At 53.4% G+C, this 16,448-nt stretch overlaps 1 protein-coding gene across 1 annotated transcript; it reads left to right on the top strand.

Moving 5' to 3' along the window:
* The first annotated feature begins 277 nt into the window (after positions 1 to 277).
* On the top strand, positions 278 to 15,902 carry LOC140193047 (cathepsin F-like). The gene is made up of 12 exons (XM_072250493.1): positions 278 to 336; positions 942 to 1,073; positions 2,185 to 2,251; positions 2,599 to 2,712; positions 4,884 to 5,047; positions 6,351 to 6,447; positions 7,408 to 7,488; positions 9,480 to 9,599; positions 11,278 to 11,342; positions 13,924 to 14,014; positions 15,019 to 15,077; positions 15,187 to 15,902. Exons 2-12 carry the CDS (start codon positions 981 to 983, stop codon positions 15,256 to 15,258), a joined length of 1,023 nt encoding a protein of 340 aa, XP_072106594.1. The 5' UTR covers positions 278 to 336; positions 942 to 980; the 3' UTR covers positions 15,259 to 15,902.
* Positions 15,903 to 16,448: the final 546 nt, after the last annotated feature.

Below are 16,448 nucleotides of genomic sequence, written 5' to 3'. Positions count from 1 at the left end.
TCCACAGTCGACTGTGGCAACGCATTCCTCAGATTCTGAGGCAGAGCGGCGAGGGCTGCTGCTTCAGTAGAGAGGGCCGAGGAGAGGGTTACTAACGTCCGAGCAGTTCGGGAGGGTGGGGGGAAGTGGGCGACGGTGGGCGACCGTTGGTGGAAGGGGGAAGTGGGATTGTAACATCGTTCAGGTCCTTATCAGTTCGGGGTGTCCGTTGGACGGGGGCGGGGGGTTGATAGGATCAGATGGGAGGGGGGGGGGAAGGGGCCAGACAGGGACTATAAGAGACGGTAGACATCCTTGCAGTCCACCACAGCGGCTGGAGTTGTCCGAACGAGTGTGGTGAGTGAGCACGATGTCAGGAATTGCCAGTGTTCGTCCTTGGAGAGACTGGCTTCCTGGAACGGGGCTAGTCTGACGGGTGGGGCAGAGGATGTGGATCTCCCTCTCAGTCAGTCACCGTCTCCCCCACCCAGCTCAGTGCAGTGAGGCACCCCTGGTGTCAGTGCTGAGGGAGGCGCGAGTGAGGAGGGATCCCTCACCGAGGTGGGGTGTGAGGGAGATCTGCGCTCCGGGACAGTCAGGGGGTGAGACCACCGCACTGCTGGAGGGGCAAATCAGGCAGGATCTCCGCACAGTGTAAGCGGAGGGGTGGGGAACAGTGCTGGTGAGGGGGGACTCCGCACCGTAGGAAGGGTTTGAGGGATCTGTGTTGAGAGGCGAGTGGGACGGGAGGGAGGGAGGGGGTTCCTAATGGTCAGAGGAGTGATGACGGTGCTCCATTCTGAGTCAGGGAGGGCTGCGCTGTGAGGGGCGGTGAGGAGGAGGTTCGCACTGTGGTGGGGTGCTGAGGGAACTCCGCCCCACGGAAGGGCGCGACCCTTGTACAATTTTCTGAGCCGCCCATCGGTTCGAAATTGTTTTATCACTCTCACCCCCAACTCCAGGTCCTGCTCTGTTGTTCGGTATCGGGTGCGGATATCGCAATGTTCCGGCTTCTCGTTGCCTGCCTGGTGGCGACCCAGGTCCTCCCGTCTCGGTGCTCTTCCCCGGCGGATCTGCCAGAAGATGAGGCGATGGTGAGTGAGGGAGCGCCGAGGCGCGCTGACCATGAGGTCCCTTCGGCCGTTTCGGAGCGGGACGTCGGGACCCTGGGGGACCCGCTCGCCTACGACCCGGGACACCAGGCAGCCGAGGCGGCTGCTGAACAGCGGTAGTGCTGGAGAGTCTCACCGCTGCGGGGTCTCGGAGGGGACAGGCCATTCAGCTCAACCAGTCGCTGCCGACCACGGTGCCCGCCCTGCGTTCGGTACTGGCCCATCACGGTCCCTTCCGAATGTGGACGGATGGAGCTGCCCTGGGAATAATCCGGCTCACCCTTACTTCACCCGGCAGCTCGTCCCATGCATTCAGTACCCGCTGGGTGTAGAATTTACCGCTCAGATTCCTGCTCAGCCTTTCACCACTCAACCTAAACCTCTACCCCACTCTTGCAGAGACCCCCCCCCCACCCCACCCCATCCAACAGCATCGCCCATTCCTCTCGGTTCCTTTTCATCCCGTTTCAAACTCTGCGTCCGTCTTCCCTCCCTTCACCCAAAACAACCACTCATCCCCCACCGTCCACACGCACTCACTTCAACTCCACACTCACTCCCTCCGTTCCCTCCCCCAACACTTCCTGTCCTCACCCCATCCGGCCTCCCTCCCTCGCCACTGCTCCACCTCATTTCCCTTCCCCTCAGTGCCCTCCCTCGCCCTTGACCTCACTCCCCTACCGCCTGTCCCCTCACTGCCCTGTATTTTCCTTTCGCTCCCCACTCCGTCCCCATCCCCTCCCTCTCCATCCCCATCTATCCTCCTACAACCCCCTCCACCACTCCTCACTCCCCTCCCCTCTAAACCGCCCCCCCTCCATTCCTCTTCACTCCCGTATTCTCGACAGTTTCATCCCCCTCCACTGCATCAACCACCACGGCCACTTCCACACTGTCCCCTTCCCCTCTACCGCACCTTCACTAACCCCGTCGCCCTCCACGCCCTCCACACCAAGGGTGTGTCCGTACCGGGGAGAGGGCGGGCGGGGGCGGCCCGCACTGCTCAGGGCTGGGATGGCCTTCTCAGAGGTTCCCAGCGACACGGATTGAGGGAAGGAGATTCCCGACTAACGGCAACTTCTTCCGTCCCCAGTTCCAAATGCGGTCCGATTTCGAGGAGTTCAAAGTGGCTTACAACAGGAGTTATGACGGAGAGGAAGGTAAGGGGAACCGGACTCGTTCTGTCCCGGGAAGGGATGGGGAGAAGGGGGTCGGGCAAAGGGAGTGGGGAGGGAGGGAGAGAGGGGTGGAGGAACAGAGGGTTCTACTGGGCACCAACAACCCCTTCTACACCCTCCCCCACTCCCTTTTTCTCTGTCCTGCTCTCTCTTACACATTCACACTCTCCTCCTCGCCCCACTCTCTCCTCCTCATTCTGTCCCTTCTCACTTTCTCTCTGTCCCCACACACACACTTTACATTTCTCTCACCTCTTTATCTCTGCCTCTCACTCTCATCCTCCTCTCCCCTCTCTCCCTCTCCTTACACACTCCCTCTCTCTCGGCAGAAGAGAATCGCCGTTTCCAGATCTTTGTGGAGAACATGAAGAAGGCTCAGATGTTTGAGAAGGACGACACAGGAACGGCCGAGCATGGAATCACCGAATTCAGTGACATGACAGGTACCGGCAGCCTGTTGTGACACAACACCCCTCCCCACCCGTGCGGCTGTGGGAGAGTCCGGTCCACATTCGCACAGCACAGCACCTGCTCTCCATGCCAAATGGCCGGTGTGAATTTGGACCTGCCCAAAAGCCCATTGAGCCGGTTGGTTAATTACAGTGATTCACACATACGTACCCCTCTCTCTCTCACACACACATAACTCTACTCACACACACACGTATCTCTCTCACACTCACACACATAACTCTCTCTCTCTCACACACACGTACCGCTCTCTCTCTCTCTCACACGCACACACACACGTATCGCTCTCTCCCTCTCACACACACATGTATCTCTCTCTCTCTCTCTCTCTCACACACACACACACACACTCGTATCGCTCTCTCCCTCTCACACACACATGTATCTCTCTCTCTCTCACACACTCACACGTATCTCTCTCTCTCACACACACACGTATCTCTCTCTCTCTCTCACATACACACGTATCTCTCTCACTCACACACGTATCTCTCTCTCTCTCACACACACACGTATCTCTCCCTCTCTCACACACACGTATCTCTCTCACACTCACACACTCATAACTCTCTCACACACACACACGTTCTCTCTCTCACACACACACACGTATCGCTCTCTCTGTCTCTCTCTGCCTCTCTCTCACACACAAACGTATCTCTCTCTCCCTCTCTCTCTCTCTGACACACACACACGTATCTCTCTCTCTCTCTCCCTCTCTCTCTCAGACACACACACACGTATTGCTCTCTCTGTCTCTCTCTCCCTCTCTCTCACACACACACGTATCTCTCTCTGTCTCTCTCTCACACACACACACGTATCTCTCTCTCTCTCTCACACACACACGTATCTCTCTCTCTCTCCCTCTCTGTCACACACAGAAACACACGTATCGCTCTCTCTGTCTCTCTCTCCCTCTCTCTCACACACAAACGTATCTCTCTCTCCCTCTCTCTCTCTCTCACACACACACGTATCTCTCTCTCTCCCTCTCTCTCTCTCCCACACACACGCGTATCGCTCTCTCTGTCTCTCTCTCCCTCTCTCTCACACACACACGTATCTCTCTCTCTCTCACACACACACACGTATCTCTCTCTCTCTCTCTCTCACACACACACGTATCTCTCTCTGTCTCTCTCTCACACACACACGTATCTCTCTCTCTCTCACACACACGTATCTCTCTCTCTCTCACTCACACACACTTATCGTTCTCTCTCTCACACACACACACACACACGTATCTCTCTCTGTCTCTCTCTCTCACTCACACACACGTTTCTCTCTCTCTCTCTCTCACACACACACGTATCTCTCTCGCTCTCTCTCTCTCTCTCTCACACACACACACACACACACACACACACACACACACACACACACACATGACTGGAGACGGGGATCGAACCCGGATCTCTGGATCACTGACGCAGTGGCTCAACCCTCTGCGCCACTGTGGAAGAAAGGAACTTTGTTTTGCAGCACTCTCCCTGCTTCCATCACCACAGACGCTGTCTGACAAGCTGCGATTCTAGAATCTGCTGTGTTCATCAGAGAAGGTGCTGTCTCGATAAATCAGTATTACATGTCAGGAGAAGTTGGCCAAACTTGGGTTGTTTTCTCCAGCAAAAGTTCATAAAGTTGTTAAGCATAGTCCGGAATGAGACTGATGGTCCTGTTCCAAGAGTGCACGGGTCAAATAGAAGAGGGAACATCTTTGAAACGAGGCTACCCAGACGAGACAATCTTTGAGAAGGGGTGAAGGGAAAAGTTTAGGGGAGATGTGAGGGCAGATATTTTACACAGTGGTGGGAGTCCGGAATGGGCTTGCAGGGCGGTGCGGAAAGCCGCTACAAGCGTGGTATGTAAACGGCATTTAGGCAGACACGCAGACATGCAGGGAATAGAGGGATGTGGCTCCCGTGCAGGCAGATGAAGAGAGTTGAATTTGGCATCAGAGTTGGCACAAAGAGGGCCGAAGTACGGGCTCCAGTGCAGTACATCTGAAGCCCAGCATTCCCAGGCCTGCCAGCCATAAACCTCCAGCCCACGACCCCACGCCTCCAGAGGAACTGCCTGCGCCTGGGCAGAAACGTCGATAATTCTAAAATGCATCCCTTCCTTCCCCGCTCCTCAGACGAAGAATTCAATCAGTTCTACCTCAACCCGGTAATGATGAACGACTCATCCTGGATGGAGGAGATGGCGAAGATACCCATGGCCGAACCCCTGACAGAATGTCGGGCAATACGCCAATGGGACTGGCGTAGCAGAGGAGCTGTAACTGTGGTCAGAAATCAGGTGCGTCCCAACTTCTGTTTCAGAACTTCGACAGTTTCCTTTAGTAGGAGAGTCTAGGACCAGAGGACACAGATAGAGTGCATGTAAAGACGATGTTTCCTATAGTGGGAGAGTCTAGGACCAGAGGACACAGATAGAGTGGATGTGGAGAAGATGTTTCCTATAGTGGGAGAGTCTAGGACCAGAGGACACAGATAGAGTGGATGTGGAGAGGATGTTTCCTGTAGTGGGGGAGTCTAGGACCAGAGGACACAGATAGAGTGGATGTGGAGAGGATGTTTCCTATAGTGGGGCAGTCTAGGACCAGAGGACACAGATAGAGTGGATATGGAGAGGATGTTTCCTATAGTGGGAGAGTCCAGGACCAGAGGACACAGATAGAGTGGATATGGAGAGGATGTTTCCTATAGTGGGAGAGTCCAGGACCGGAGGGAGCAGCCTCTGCTTAGAGGGGTGTCCGTTAAGAACGGAGATGAGGAGGTTTGCAAAATTATGAGGGGTGTAGACAGAGTGAATGTGAATAGGCTCTTTCCACTTAGATTAGGAGAGATAAATACGAGAGGACAATGCTTTAGGGTGAAAGTGGAAAAGTTGATGGGGAACATTAGGGGGAACTTCTTCACTCCGAGAGTGGTGGGAGTGTGGAACGAACTGCTTTCAGACGTGGTAAAAGCAGGGTCGCTCTTAAGTTTTAAGAATAAATTTGATAGGTACATGGATGGGAGCGGTCTGGAGGGTTATGGACTGCATGCAGGTCAATGGGAGTAGCGGAATACATTAAAGTTTCGGCACAGCATAGAGGGGCCGAATGGCCTGTTTTCTGTGCTGTAGTGTTCTATGGTTCTATGGTTCAATGCATTTCTTTTGTCAGAGCTGGTGAATCTGTGGAATTTGTTGCCACAGACAGCTGTCGGGGACAAGTCATCGGGCAGATTTAAATCAGGCGTCGGCAGGTCAGTCAGAGTGTCAAAGGTTGCGTGAGAAGGCAGGAAAATGTGGTTGAGAGGGACAATAAATCAGCCGTTGAGGAACGGCGGAACAGGTCAGTGAGCCGAATGGCGTATTTCCAATCCTATGTCATATGCTCTTACTACACGGTGCGTTGAAGTGGAACAAGGTAAGACAATAACCGCGCAGAATAGAGTGTAACCGTTAAAGTGTGTACAGACAAAATCCGGAATAGAACAGGTAACTGCGGGAAGGTCGAGTGGAAGTTGGGGAGTGGGTGGAGGCTGCTGAGGGGGGCCAGATTGCAGAGACAGGAACAGACAAAACATATGCATGCTCTCATCTCTCCCTGCAGAGGAGGTGCTCTGCGTCCTGGGCTTTTGCGTGCGTTGCCAATGTCGAGTCGCTGTGGTACTTGAAGACGAAATCACTGACTGTCCTCTCGGAGCAAGGTAATGCCCGCGTATACCACCCTCTCCCCAACCCGCACCCCCCTGCCGCCCCGATTCCGCTCAACCCCAACCACCCGCACACAGACACACACAGACACAGACACACACAGACACACACACTCACACTCACACTCACACACACACTCACACACACACATACACACACACACAGACAGACACACACACTCACACTCACACACACACACATACACACACACACGCACAGAGACAGACACAGACACACACACAGACACACACACAGACACACACTCACACTCACACACACACATACACACACACGCACACAGAGACAGACACACACACACACAGACACACACACACACACACACTCATACTCACACACACACACATACACACACACGCACACAGAGACAGACACACACACACACAGACACACACACACGTACACTCACACTCACACACACACACACACGCGCACACACACACGCACGCACACAGAGACAGACACGCACACACTCACACTCACACACACACATACACACACACACGCACACAGAGACAGACACACACACACACACAGACACACACACACTCACACACACACACACACTCACACACTCACACACACACACACACACACTCACACTCACACACACACACATACACACACACGCACACAGAGACAGACACACACACACACACACACAGACACACACACACACACACTCACACTCACACACACACACACACGCGCACACACACACACACGCACACAGAGACAGACACGCACACACTCACACTCACACACACACATACACACACACACGCACACAGAGACAGACACACACACACACACAGACACACACACACTCACACACACACACACACACACTCACACACTCACACACACACACACACACACACACACACCTCATCCCTGTCGCCGTGACTGAAGTCTCCTCTGGTTTATGTCCGCAGAGATCCTGGACTGTGACTCGTTCGACAGGGCTTGTAAAGGTGGTTTTCCCTTCAGCGCGTTCTACAGTATAGTACGTCTAGGTAAGCATGTTCTCTGTCTTTCTGACCTGTGAAGACTGGCACACTGCACGGAAAGCCCGAATGGTAACACGGAATCGCAAACCTCTCCTCTCCTCTCTCTGTAGCATTGAAAGGCATTGAATAAGGCTAGAGGGAGGCCGTTATCTATCGTCCCCCACCTTATCCTTACTCCTTCCCAAACATCTGATCTTAATATTAGCCTCCCCATCTGCAATTCCCGCTGCCTCGAGGAAGCAGCCAGGATAACTGAGGACTTCTCTCATCCTGGTCAGTTTCTCTTCACACACCCCGACCCCCCAAAAAAATCAGGCAGCAGACACAGCGGCTGATTGAAATGTACACCAGGCTTAAGGAAGGCTCCGATGCTGGTGTTACGAGCCTTCATCTGCCGACCTCCCGCTTCGTGGTCCGTGCACTCGATCTGCCTCCCGACGCTGCGCTTTCTCGGTAACTGGAACACTTCATTTTATGTTTATTTCCACGGCAGCCCTTCGAGCTGCGCCGCCCCGCAACCTGCAATTGAACCCGAGACTAACCACGGGGCAAGTTACAATCTAACAACCGGAGCACCCGGGGAGAAGTCATTGGGTCAAGGGAGAACGTGCAAGCTGCTGGAAGACAGCGGTTAAAGGGAGTTGAAGCCGGACCGTAGAGTGCCGTGCTAACCACTGCGCTACCGCGCTGCCCTGCCTTCCGTTTCATTCTGTGACCTCAGTGTAATGACCGGTCTGGATGACGCAAGCTTCTCACCGTGCCTCCCAACCACAAGATGTTCTGCAGATGTGGGAAGTCCGGAGAAAGACTGACAAAATGCTAGAGGAACTCAGCAGGTCAGGCAGCGTCTACACAGAGGACTGAATTGCCCATTCATAGACCTGCTGAGTTCCTCCAGTGTTGGGGTGCACTTCCCATTCTGTCTCTTTAAATGTGACCATCGTGTATACATAACCCCAACTGTACGCATGCCCATTCACTTATCCCATCTATATCCCTTCCCTGCACCCCCTCGTGGCACTGATACCAGGTCCAGTGTGACACTTTATCTCAGCCTCTCTCTCCGCGGATGCCGCCTGACTGGTGGAGTGTTACCGGTGTTTGAGAGGCCGGTGGGGAACGGGCTGCCCCTGCGATGGAGGACGGACATTTAGGGGAAGGGCTTTGGGGCAAGACTCAATCAATCTGAGATCACAGATCGCCTGTGGTGGGGGTGGACCCCGAGGCGATCTGGACTGGCCAGGGCAGTTGGATGATCGCTTTCTGATGCGGAGCGGCTTGAAAAACAGGGCTGGGGGCTGGGGGGAGGGGGGCTATTCCGCCTTTCGATTGTGATGGGCAGAAGAGCGATAGCCAGTATAGACAGGTGAGGGGAAGAGTGAGGCGGATAGGTGAGCCCAGGCGAGAGCTGGTGATAGTGATAGGGGGAGTGAGGTGGAGGGGAAGGGTACAGCGTCAGATGCGGGGAGTTGATGGGAGGAGGTGACGGAAGAGTGCCCGTGGGGGGGGGGGGGGGTTGGGTGCGGTGTTACCGGGGTTAACGTAGGGCCAGAGGCTGGTCCGTTGGCTGTGGCTCAGAGGGTACTGCGGCTGCCCAACGGCTCCAGAGAACCGCGTTAGTCGGAAGGGGAAACGAAGGGCGAAGGGGAAGCAGATTACCGGAAAGAGGAGAATTAGAGGTGGAGATAAAACTCAGGCGGGTAGGACCTTCTTTTGCTGAGTGTTTTCAGATCCCTGACAGGGGTGGTGGTAGAGGCTGATACATTCGGGGCATTTAAGATGTGAGAAAAATGGAGGGCTGTGTGTAAGGGGAGGATTAGATTGATCTTAGAGGAGGGTAAAGAGTTGGCCCAATGCCGTGATCCGCCCTGTGTTCTAAGCGTGGGGGCCGGGTGAGTCTCTGGGATCCTCTCCTCCTCAGGGTTGTGCAAGGACGGTCTGTGGGGAGGCGAGGTGGAATTGAAGAGGAGGGAGATAATCCTGCTTTCTGTTAACAGGGGGGTTGATGTCTCGAAGGCGATACCCCTACAAGGCCAGGCAGTGTAGGTGCAGACAGGTACGCCAGAGACGTGTCGCCAAGATAAAGACCTTCCGATGCATCACCCCTTATGAGCGAGGTGAGTATCCGGGGTGTAGAGGGTGGGGAAGGGGTGGGGGGGGGGCAAGAGCGCGGTGCCTCTCGGTGTTCTCTTCCCCTACCCCAACCCGACTCGCCAGATAGACCAGAATGGTTTGGAGGGCGCACTGGAGCGTGGGAGTGGGGAGAACTTTGTAAACCGGTCGCTTTTGTCGCCGTGCACACTTGCAGAGACAGGCGGAGAGGGCGTGACCCGTAGTCGGTTTGAAGGGGCAGGTCCGTAGGTTCGCTGTGGAAGCCCTTTTACGAGGGCCAGAGGCTGGCCCGTTGGCTGTGGCTCAGCGGGTAGTTCGGCTGCCCAACTGCTCCAGTGAACCGCGTTCGATTCCGACCACTGGTGCTGTGTGTGTGTGTGTGTGTGTGTGTGTGTGTGTGTGTGTGTGTGTGTGTGTGTGTGTGTGTCTGTGTCTGTCTGTGTGTGTATGTGTGTGTGTGTGTGTGTGCATGTGTGTGTGTGTGTGTGTGTGTGTGTGTGTGCGTGTGTGTGTGTGTGTGTGTGTGAGAGAGAGAGAGAGAGAGAGCTGTCGTTTCAGGAGGACTAGAATATGTGAAAACACAAGGAGGTAATATTAAGGCTTTCTAAAGCACTGGCGAAGCCTCGCTTGGAGTGTTGTGAGCTGATTTGGGTCCGTTATCTTAAAAGAAAGGATGTGCTGACACTGGAGAGGGTTCAAAGGAGGTTCAGGAAAATGATTCCGGGAGTGAAGTACCTGTCGTATGAGGAGCGTTCGGTGCCTCTGGGACTGCACTCACTGGAATTCAGAAGAATGAGGGGCGACCTCGTAGAAACCTATCGAGCGGTGATAGGCCTCGATAGAGTGAATGTAGAGAGGATGTTTCCTATGGTGGGAGAGTCTCAGACCAGAAGACAGAGTCTCAAAATAGAGAGTCATCTCTTTGTAGAACGGAGATGAGAAGGAATCTTTTTAGTCGGAGAACGGTCTGTCTGTGGAATTTGTTAGCACAGGCGGCTGTGGAGGGCAAGTCTTTACGTATATTTATGGCAGAGGTTGTGAGAATCTTGTTCAGTCAGGGCACGAAGGGATACGGGGAGAAGGCAGGAAATTGAGGCTGAGAGGGAAAATGGATCGGCCGTGATGAAATGGCGGAGTGGACTCAATGGCCCGAATGGCCTCATTCTGCTCCTATATCTTTTGGTCTTATGGTCTAATCTCGTAGCCCTGGTTTGTGAGTGAAAGGTGAGGAGGGCGGAGGGGTAAGGTTGTTGGTTAAATGGGGTAGGTGTTACGATTGCAGGGAGAGCAGCACTAACTTGATGGGCTGAATGTCGTCGGGGAAAATCACGAGATAATGTTCTGTCTGCCGGCAGCCGAATTGAGGGGAGAATTTGTTGCGAGAAAAGCTGCGGGGTCACGTTTCCCTTCTTTTTAACCTGCCCAGTGTGCGGGTCAGGGTGGGAATGACGGGGGTGGGGGCTGGGGGGTCATGTGAACAGGCTAGATAGGAACTAGCTGCGAGTTGGGGTTTGGGATTGCGGGCAGTCGTGGCGCAACTCGATGGGCCAAATACCCTGCAGTGTAAATACCCGATAACGTACGGCCTGCGCGGCGTTCAAGCTGAGGGGGGATAGAATGGTGGGAGACGGCCTGAAGGGCCACAGCTCTCCTCTTTGTGACGTTTCACTTTTTCTCCTTCAGAAATGCAGAAGTGGGTGTACCGAAGAGGACCCATTGTCGTCTCAATGAACGCCGTCCTGCTGAAAGTAAGCTGTTCGCTTCTCCCGATCGCACGAAAAGAGTCGAGATCCCCACCCGCCTGTCGGAATCTACGCCCCCTCCTCCTATAAACCCTGACGCAACTCTCTGCCCCTTCTGCGACCATTTCTCTCGCTCCCACCCCCCGCCGCACAGATGTGACGAGACCGCTGCTGGCTGTCTCCACGGTTTTCAACACCCGGCTACGATTCAGTGCAGCAGCGCCGTCGAGCGGGGCCTCGGCTGGTGTCCTCAGGGCAGCGTGGTTTCAAACGGGATGACGGTGTCAGAGAAACCCACGCGTAGTGTCTACTGGACGTTCTGCCCCAAGACAGCAACGTTCACAGTGAAACATCGCCCACCATCCCTGCACACGTGGATGACAATAAGCTCGACAACTTAATGGGAATTTTAGAGTTTTTTTTCCAGCAGACAGCACTGAATATTACAAATAATACTTACAGCCCGTCACGCTGCGGACGCTTTCGGCAGCAATGGACGACCTCCATCTCTGGGGGTGTAAATGGCGGTGTTCAATGCTTCCTTATTTATGTTAGCAGCTTCCACTCGGTTTTCACTATGTCAGTCGTGCAAGTCCCGGGTCAGCCTCAGGAACTCAGACGTAGATAGTCCAGACGTTCTCTCCCATCTCTCTCTGTTCGCTCTCCCACTCTCTCACTCACTAGAGGTCCTCTCCCATCTCTCTCTGTGTTCTCTCTCTTCTCTCTCTCTCTCTCTCGCTCACTAGAGGTCTTTGCATCTCTTTCTGTTCTCTTCTGTCTCTCACACTCACTAGCGGGCCACTCACACTCACACTCACACTAACTAGAGGTCCTCTTCCATCTATATAACCATATAACAATCACAGCACGGAAACAGGCCATCTCGGCCCTTCTAGACCGTGCCGAACTCTTACTCTCACCTAGTCCCACCGATCTGCACTCAGCCCATAACCCTCCATTCCTTTCCTGTCCATATATCTGTCCAATTTAACTTTAAATGACAACATCGAACCTGCGTCAACCACTTCTGCTGGAAGCTCGTTCCACACAGCTACCACTCTCCGAGTAAAGAAGTTCCCCCTCATGTTACCCCTAAACTTTTGCCCTTTAACTCTCAACTCATGTCCTCTTGTTTGAATCTCCCCCACTCTCAATGGAAAAAGCCTATCCACGTCAACTCTATCAATCCCCCTCATAATTTTAAACACCTCTATCAAGTCGGGCCTCAACCTTCTATGTTCCAAAGGATAAAGACCTAACTTTTTCAACCTTTCTCTGTCACTTAGGAGATGAAACCCAGGTAACATTCTAGTAAATCTCCTCTGTACTCTCTCAATTTTATTGATATCTTTCCTATAATTCGGTGACCAGAACTGTACACAATACTCCAAATTTGGCCTCACCAATGCCTTGTACAATTTCAACATTACATCCCAACTCCTATACTCACTGCTCTGATTAATAAAGGCCAGCATACCAAAAGCTTTCTTCACTACCCTGTCCACATGAAATTCCACCCTCAGGGAACTATGCACCATTATTCCTAGATCCCTACGTTCTACAGCATTCGTCAATGCCCTACCATTTACCATTTACCATTTACCATGTAGTCCTATTTTGATTAGTTCTACCAAAATGTAGCACCTCACATTTTTCAGCATTAAACTCCATCCGCCATCTTTCAGCCCACTCTTCTAACTGGCCTAAATCTCTCTGCAAGCTTTGAAAACCTCTTTCATTAGCCACAACGCCACCTATCTTAGTATCATCTCCATACTTACTAATCCAATTTACCACCCCCTCATCCAGATCATTAATATGACAAACAACATTGGAGCCAGTACAGATCCCCGAGGCACCAATCTGACACACAGTCATCCACCACTACTCTCTGGCGTCTCCCATCCAGCCACTGCTGAACCCATTTGACTACTTCGATATTAATGCCTAACGATTGAACCTTCCTAACCAACCTTCCGTGTGGAACCTTGTTATTTATCATCTCTCTCTGTTCTCTTCTCTATCTCTCTCACTCACACTCACACTCACATTAACTGGAGGTCCTTTCCCATCTCTCTCTGTCCTCTCTCTATCTCTCTCAGTCACTAGAGGTCCTCTTCCACTCTCACTCTGTTCTCTCACTCACACTCACTCACTGGACGTCCTCTCCCATGTCTCTTTGTTCTCTCTGTCTCTCTCTCTCTCCCTCACATACTCACCAGAGGTCCTCTCCCGTCCCTCTCTGTTCTCTCTATCTCTCTCTCTCTCGCTCACTCACTCACTGGAGGTCTCCCCTCTGTCTGTCCACGTTCTCTCACTCTAACCCTTCAGCGTGGAAACAGCCCTACAACCCAGTAAGTCCTTCCCACCCAATCTCGTCACTCCGGGTCCTCTCCTTGTCTGTATGCCTGTCCACGTGTCTCACGGCTTGGCCCATTTTGGCTCCGAATGAACCCCACGATCCCATTCCTGGGGCTCATCCCCGACGCTGAGCGAGCTCCCGTCCTAACCTACAGGACGTGGGACCGTGGGCGAAGGGTAAGGCTGTAAAGGAAGCTGACGCTTATCTTTTCTCGCTTTCCCACAGACCTACAGGAGGGGAATACTGCGTCCTAGCTCATTCAGTTGCCCTATGAGGAAATTGAACCACGTCGTGTGCATTGTGGGATTCGGCTACCGTGAGTACCACCTCCCGTCTCTGATCAGCGGGACGCTGTGCCGTGGACGGGGCGCTGTGCCATTCATCAAGTCGGAGACACAGAGACATTTACTAATTATCCATCTCTGTATCCTACCCCCCTGCGCATCTCACGCCGCGCGCCCCCGCCCCACGCACTGGGAGTATTCGCAAACAGTGACCAGCACCTCGACCTTACAAGACCGTAAGACGTTGGAGCAGGATTAGGCCATTCGGCCCGTCGAATCTACTCCGCCATTCAATCGTGGTTCATTTATCATGACTGCCAAACCCATTCTCCCACTTCTCCCTGACACCCGGACTAAATAGGAATCTGTTGAACTCTGCTTTAAACCCAATGGCTTGGCCGTTCACCACCCTCCGGATAAATCAATTCCTCCTCACTCATCTCTGGCCGGCTCTATCTCCGTGATACAACCACTTGTCCAATGCTGCTACAGCATTTTCCTCCAAGCGGAAAATCCCTCCAGATCCCCTTCATCCTCCCGCCCTTCCGCCTGGGGCTGCAAACAGAGCCTTCGCTTAGTGCTAACACGCAGAGAACACACAGTGCCAAGGGCGTATCTGCGCGGAGCAGAGCCGGGGTAAAAGAGCGACCATTGTTCCATATTTGAAAGTTAAGCTACTGTATTGCTATTATACTTTCATCTCTGATTAACGCACGGTGTTCCTTCTTCTCAGTTAATCATTGAATCATTTCCTAGCCTTCCCCGTCCACCGCCCAGAGTAAATCCCTCTGACCACTCTCACATTCCTGGTTCTCCACGCCCTCGGTGTGCCCAGCGATGGTTCTCCCTGTGAACAAGGTTGAATGCCCGGTCTGCGCCTCTCCTACCCTCGCACGCCGTGCGTCGGATCCCTCTCTACTCCAGCGCCCGGCCCCTGGAGAACGGGCCAGCGACGCGGGGCTCAGCGAGGAAGTGTGAGGGGTGCGGCCGCTGATTCGGAGGAGAATCTCACTCTGTCCGTTTTCTGATTTTTTAGAAAGGGGGATGCCGTACTGGATCGTGAGGAATAGCTGGGGACAGACATGGGGAGAGGGGGTAAGTTTTTCAAGCTTAGAAGTCAGAAAATACTGTACGGGATCAGATCCCATTCACGCTTCACGGCACAGAAACTCACTAACCTCTTCCATTCCACTTTCCGTGACAGGGATATTTCCGCCTCTACCTTGGGGAGAAGTGCTGTGGAGTGAATCGCTTCCCAATGACTGCAGTTATGTAAATCGTGCGGTCCGGGGCGCAACGCTGTCGCCCTTGGCGATCTGAGGCGGCGAGGCGTCGGGAGGAAGATCCTCCACCTTTGCAGCTTGGCGTGGCGTTTCTGCACAAATACGACCCATTCCAACACACACCCCTACCACAGCATCACGTCACTACCCCCGTCACTGCCCCTTTCTACCCTGTCCCATTCCAGTCACTCGGCCACACACAGCAGCATCTTCGGCTCTCTGAAAGCCCCCGCGGCCGCCCCCACCGCGAGTCCGACCCGCCTGGACTTGTCAGCAGACTCCACCCGGCTAACGTGAGCCCTGGTATAGAACCCACAGGGCCGTGACGCCGTCCATCGGGAAAACTTGGTTTCAATGCAGTGGATTTGTTAGGGAGAGGCGGGTCCCATTCGAATTCTGGCTCATTGGAAGGGATGGGTTCAAGACATCAATTTCCTTAGATCACGTGGTTGTCAGTTGGAATGTTTCCGATTGGAATGAATGGATTCCGACCCATAGCTTTTCCAGTGGAACACTTTTCCTTGGGAAGGGTTTGGTTCATTTCCCTATTGTGTCCCACCCTGACGTTTCTGTGGTTGAACAAGCTCTGCATTTTTGTGGCTTTTGCAAAGACTCAATAAAATAACTTGAAGCATCACCCTGACTGGTTGTGTTTGTCCGGCGCTGCCTCCAGGGAACAATCGTCTCCATCCTCACACACCCGACACTCCCCTCTCCCGCTTCTGACCTCCAGTGCGAGCAAGCCAAGGCACTCCCAGCCTCTTCTCCTCGGACCACTTGTCCGCGTCACCTTCACTCGTCACTTTCCCCCACTACAGTAACATCCGCCATGCTGACTGACCACCGCCGCACTCGGGAGATGAGAGAGATCAGTGGGGAACAAATTGAACCCTATTAAACACTGAAAGGCCAAGACACCCTGAATGCCGATAGGATATATCATATAGTGGGGGGAACTCTAGGACCAGAGGACACAGACAGAGTGGATGTGGAGAGGATGTTTCCTTTCAACCATATAACCATATAAACAATTACAGCACGGAAACCGGCCATCTCGTCCCTTCTAGTCCGTGCCGAACTCTTACTCTCACCTAGTCCCACCGACCTGCACTCAGCCATAACCCTCCATTCCTTTCTGCTCATATATCTATCCAATTTAACTTTAAACGACAACATCGAACCT

This window comes from Mobula birostris, unplaced genomic scaffold (genome assembly GCF_030028105.1).
Source record: "Mobula birostris isolate sMobBir1 unplaced genomic scaffold, sMobBir1.hap1 scaffold_3610, whole genome shotgun sequence".
In the NCBI taxonomy this organism is placed as follows: Eukaryota; Metazoa; Chordata; class Chondrichthyes; order Myliobatiformes; family Myliobatidae; genus Mobula; species Mobula birostris.
This window is presented reverse-complemented; position numbering and strand designations above follow the sequence as displayed.

Bases quoted from the DNA above. Each gene is read 5' to 3' on its own strand.
- LOC140193047 (XM_072250493.1), top strand. From the start codon at position 981: ATGTTCCGGCTTCTCGTTGCCTGCCTGGTGGCGACCCAGGTCCTCCCG. The intron at 2,252-2,598 runs GTAAGGGGAACC...CTCTCTCGGCAG, and splicing joins GAGTTATGACGGAGAGGAAG to AAGAGAATCGCCGTTTCCAG. The intron at 7,489-9,479 runs GTAAGCATGTTC...TTCTGTTAACAG, and splicing joins CTACAGTATAGTACGTCTAG to GGGGGTTGATGTCTCGAAGG.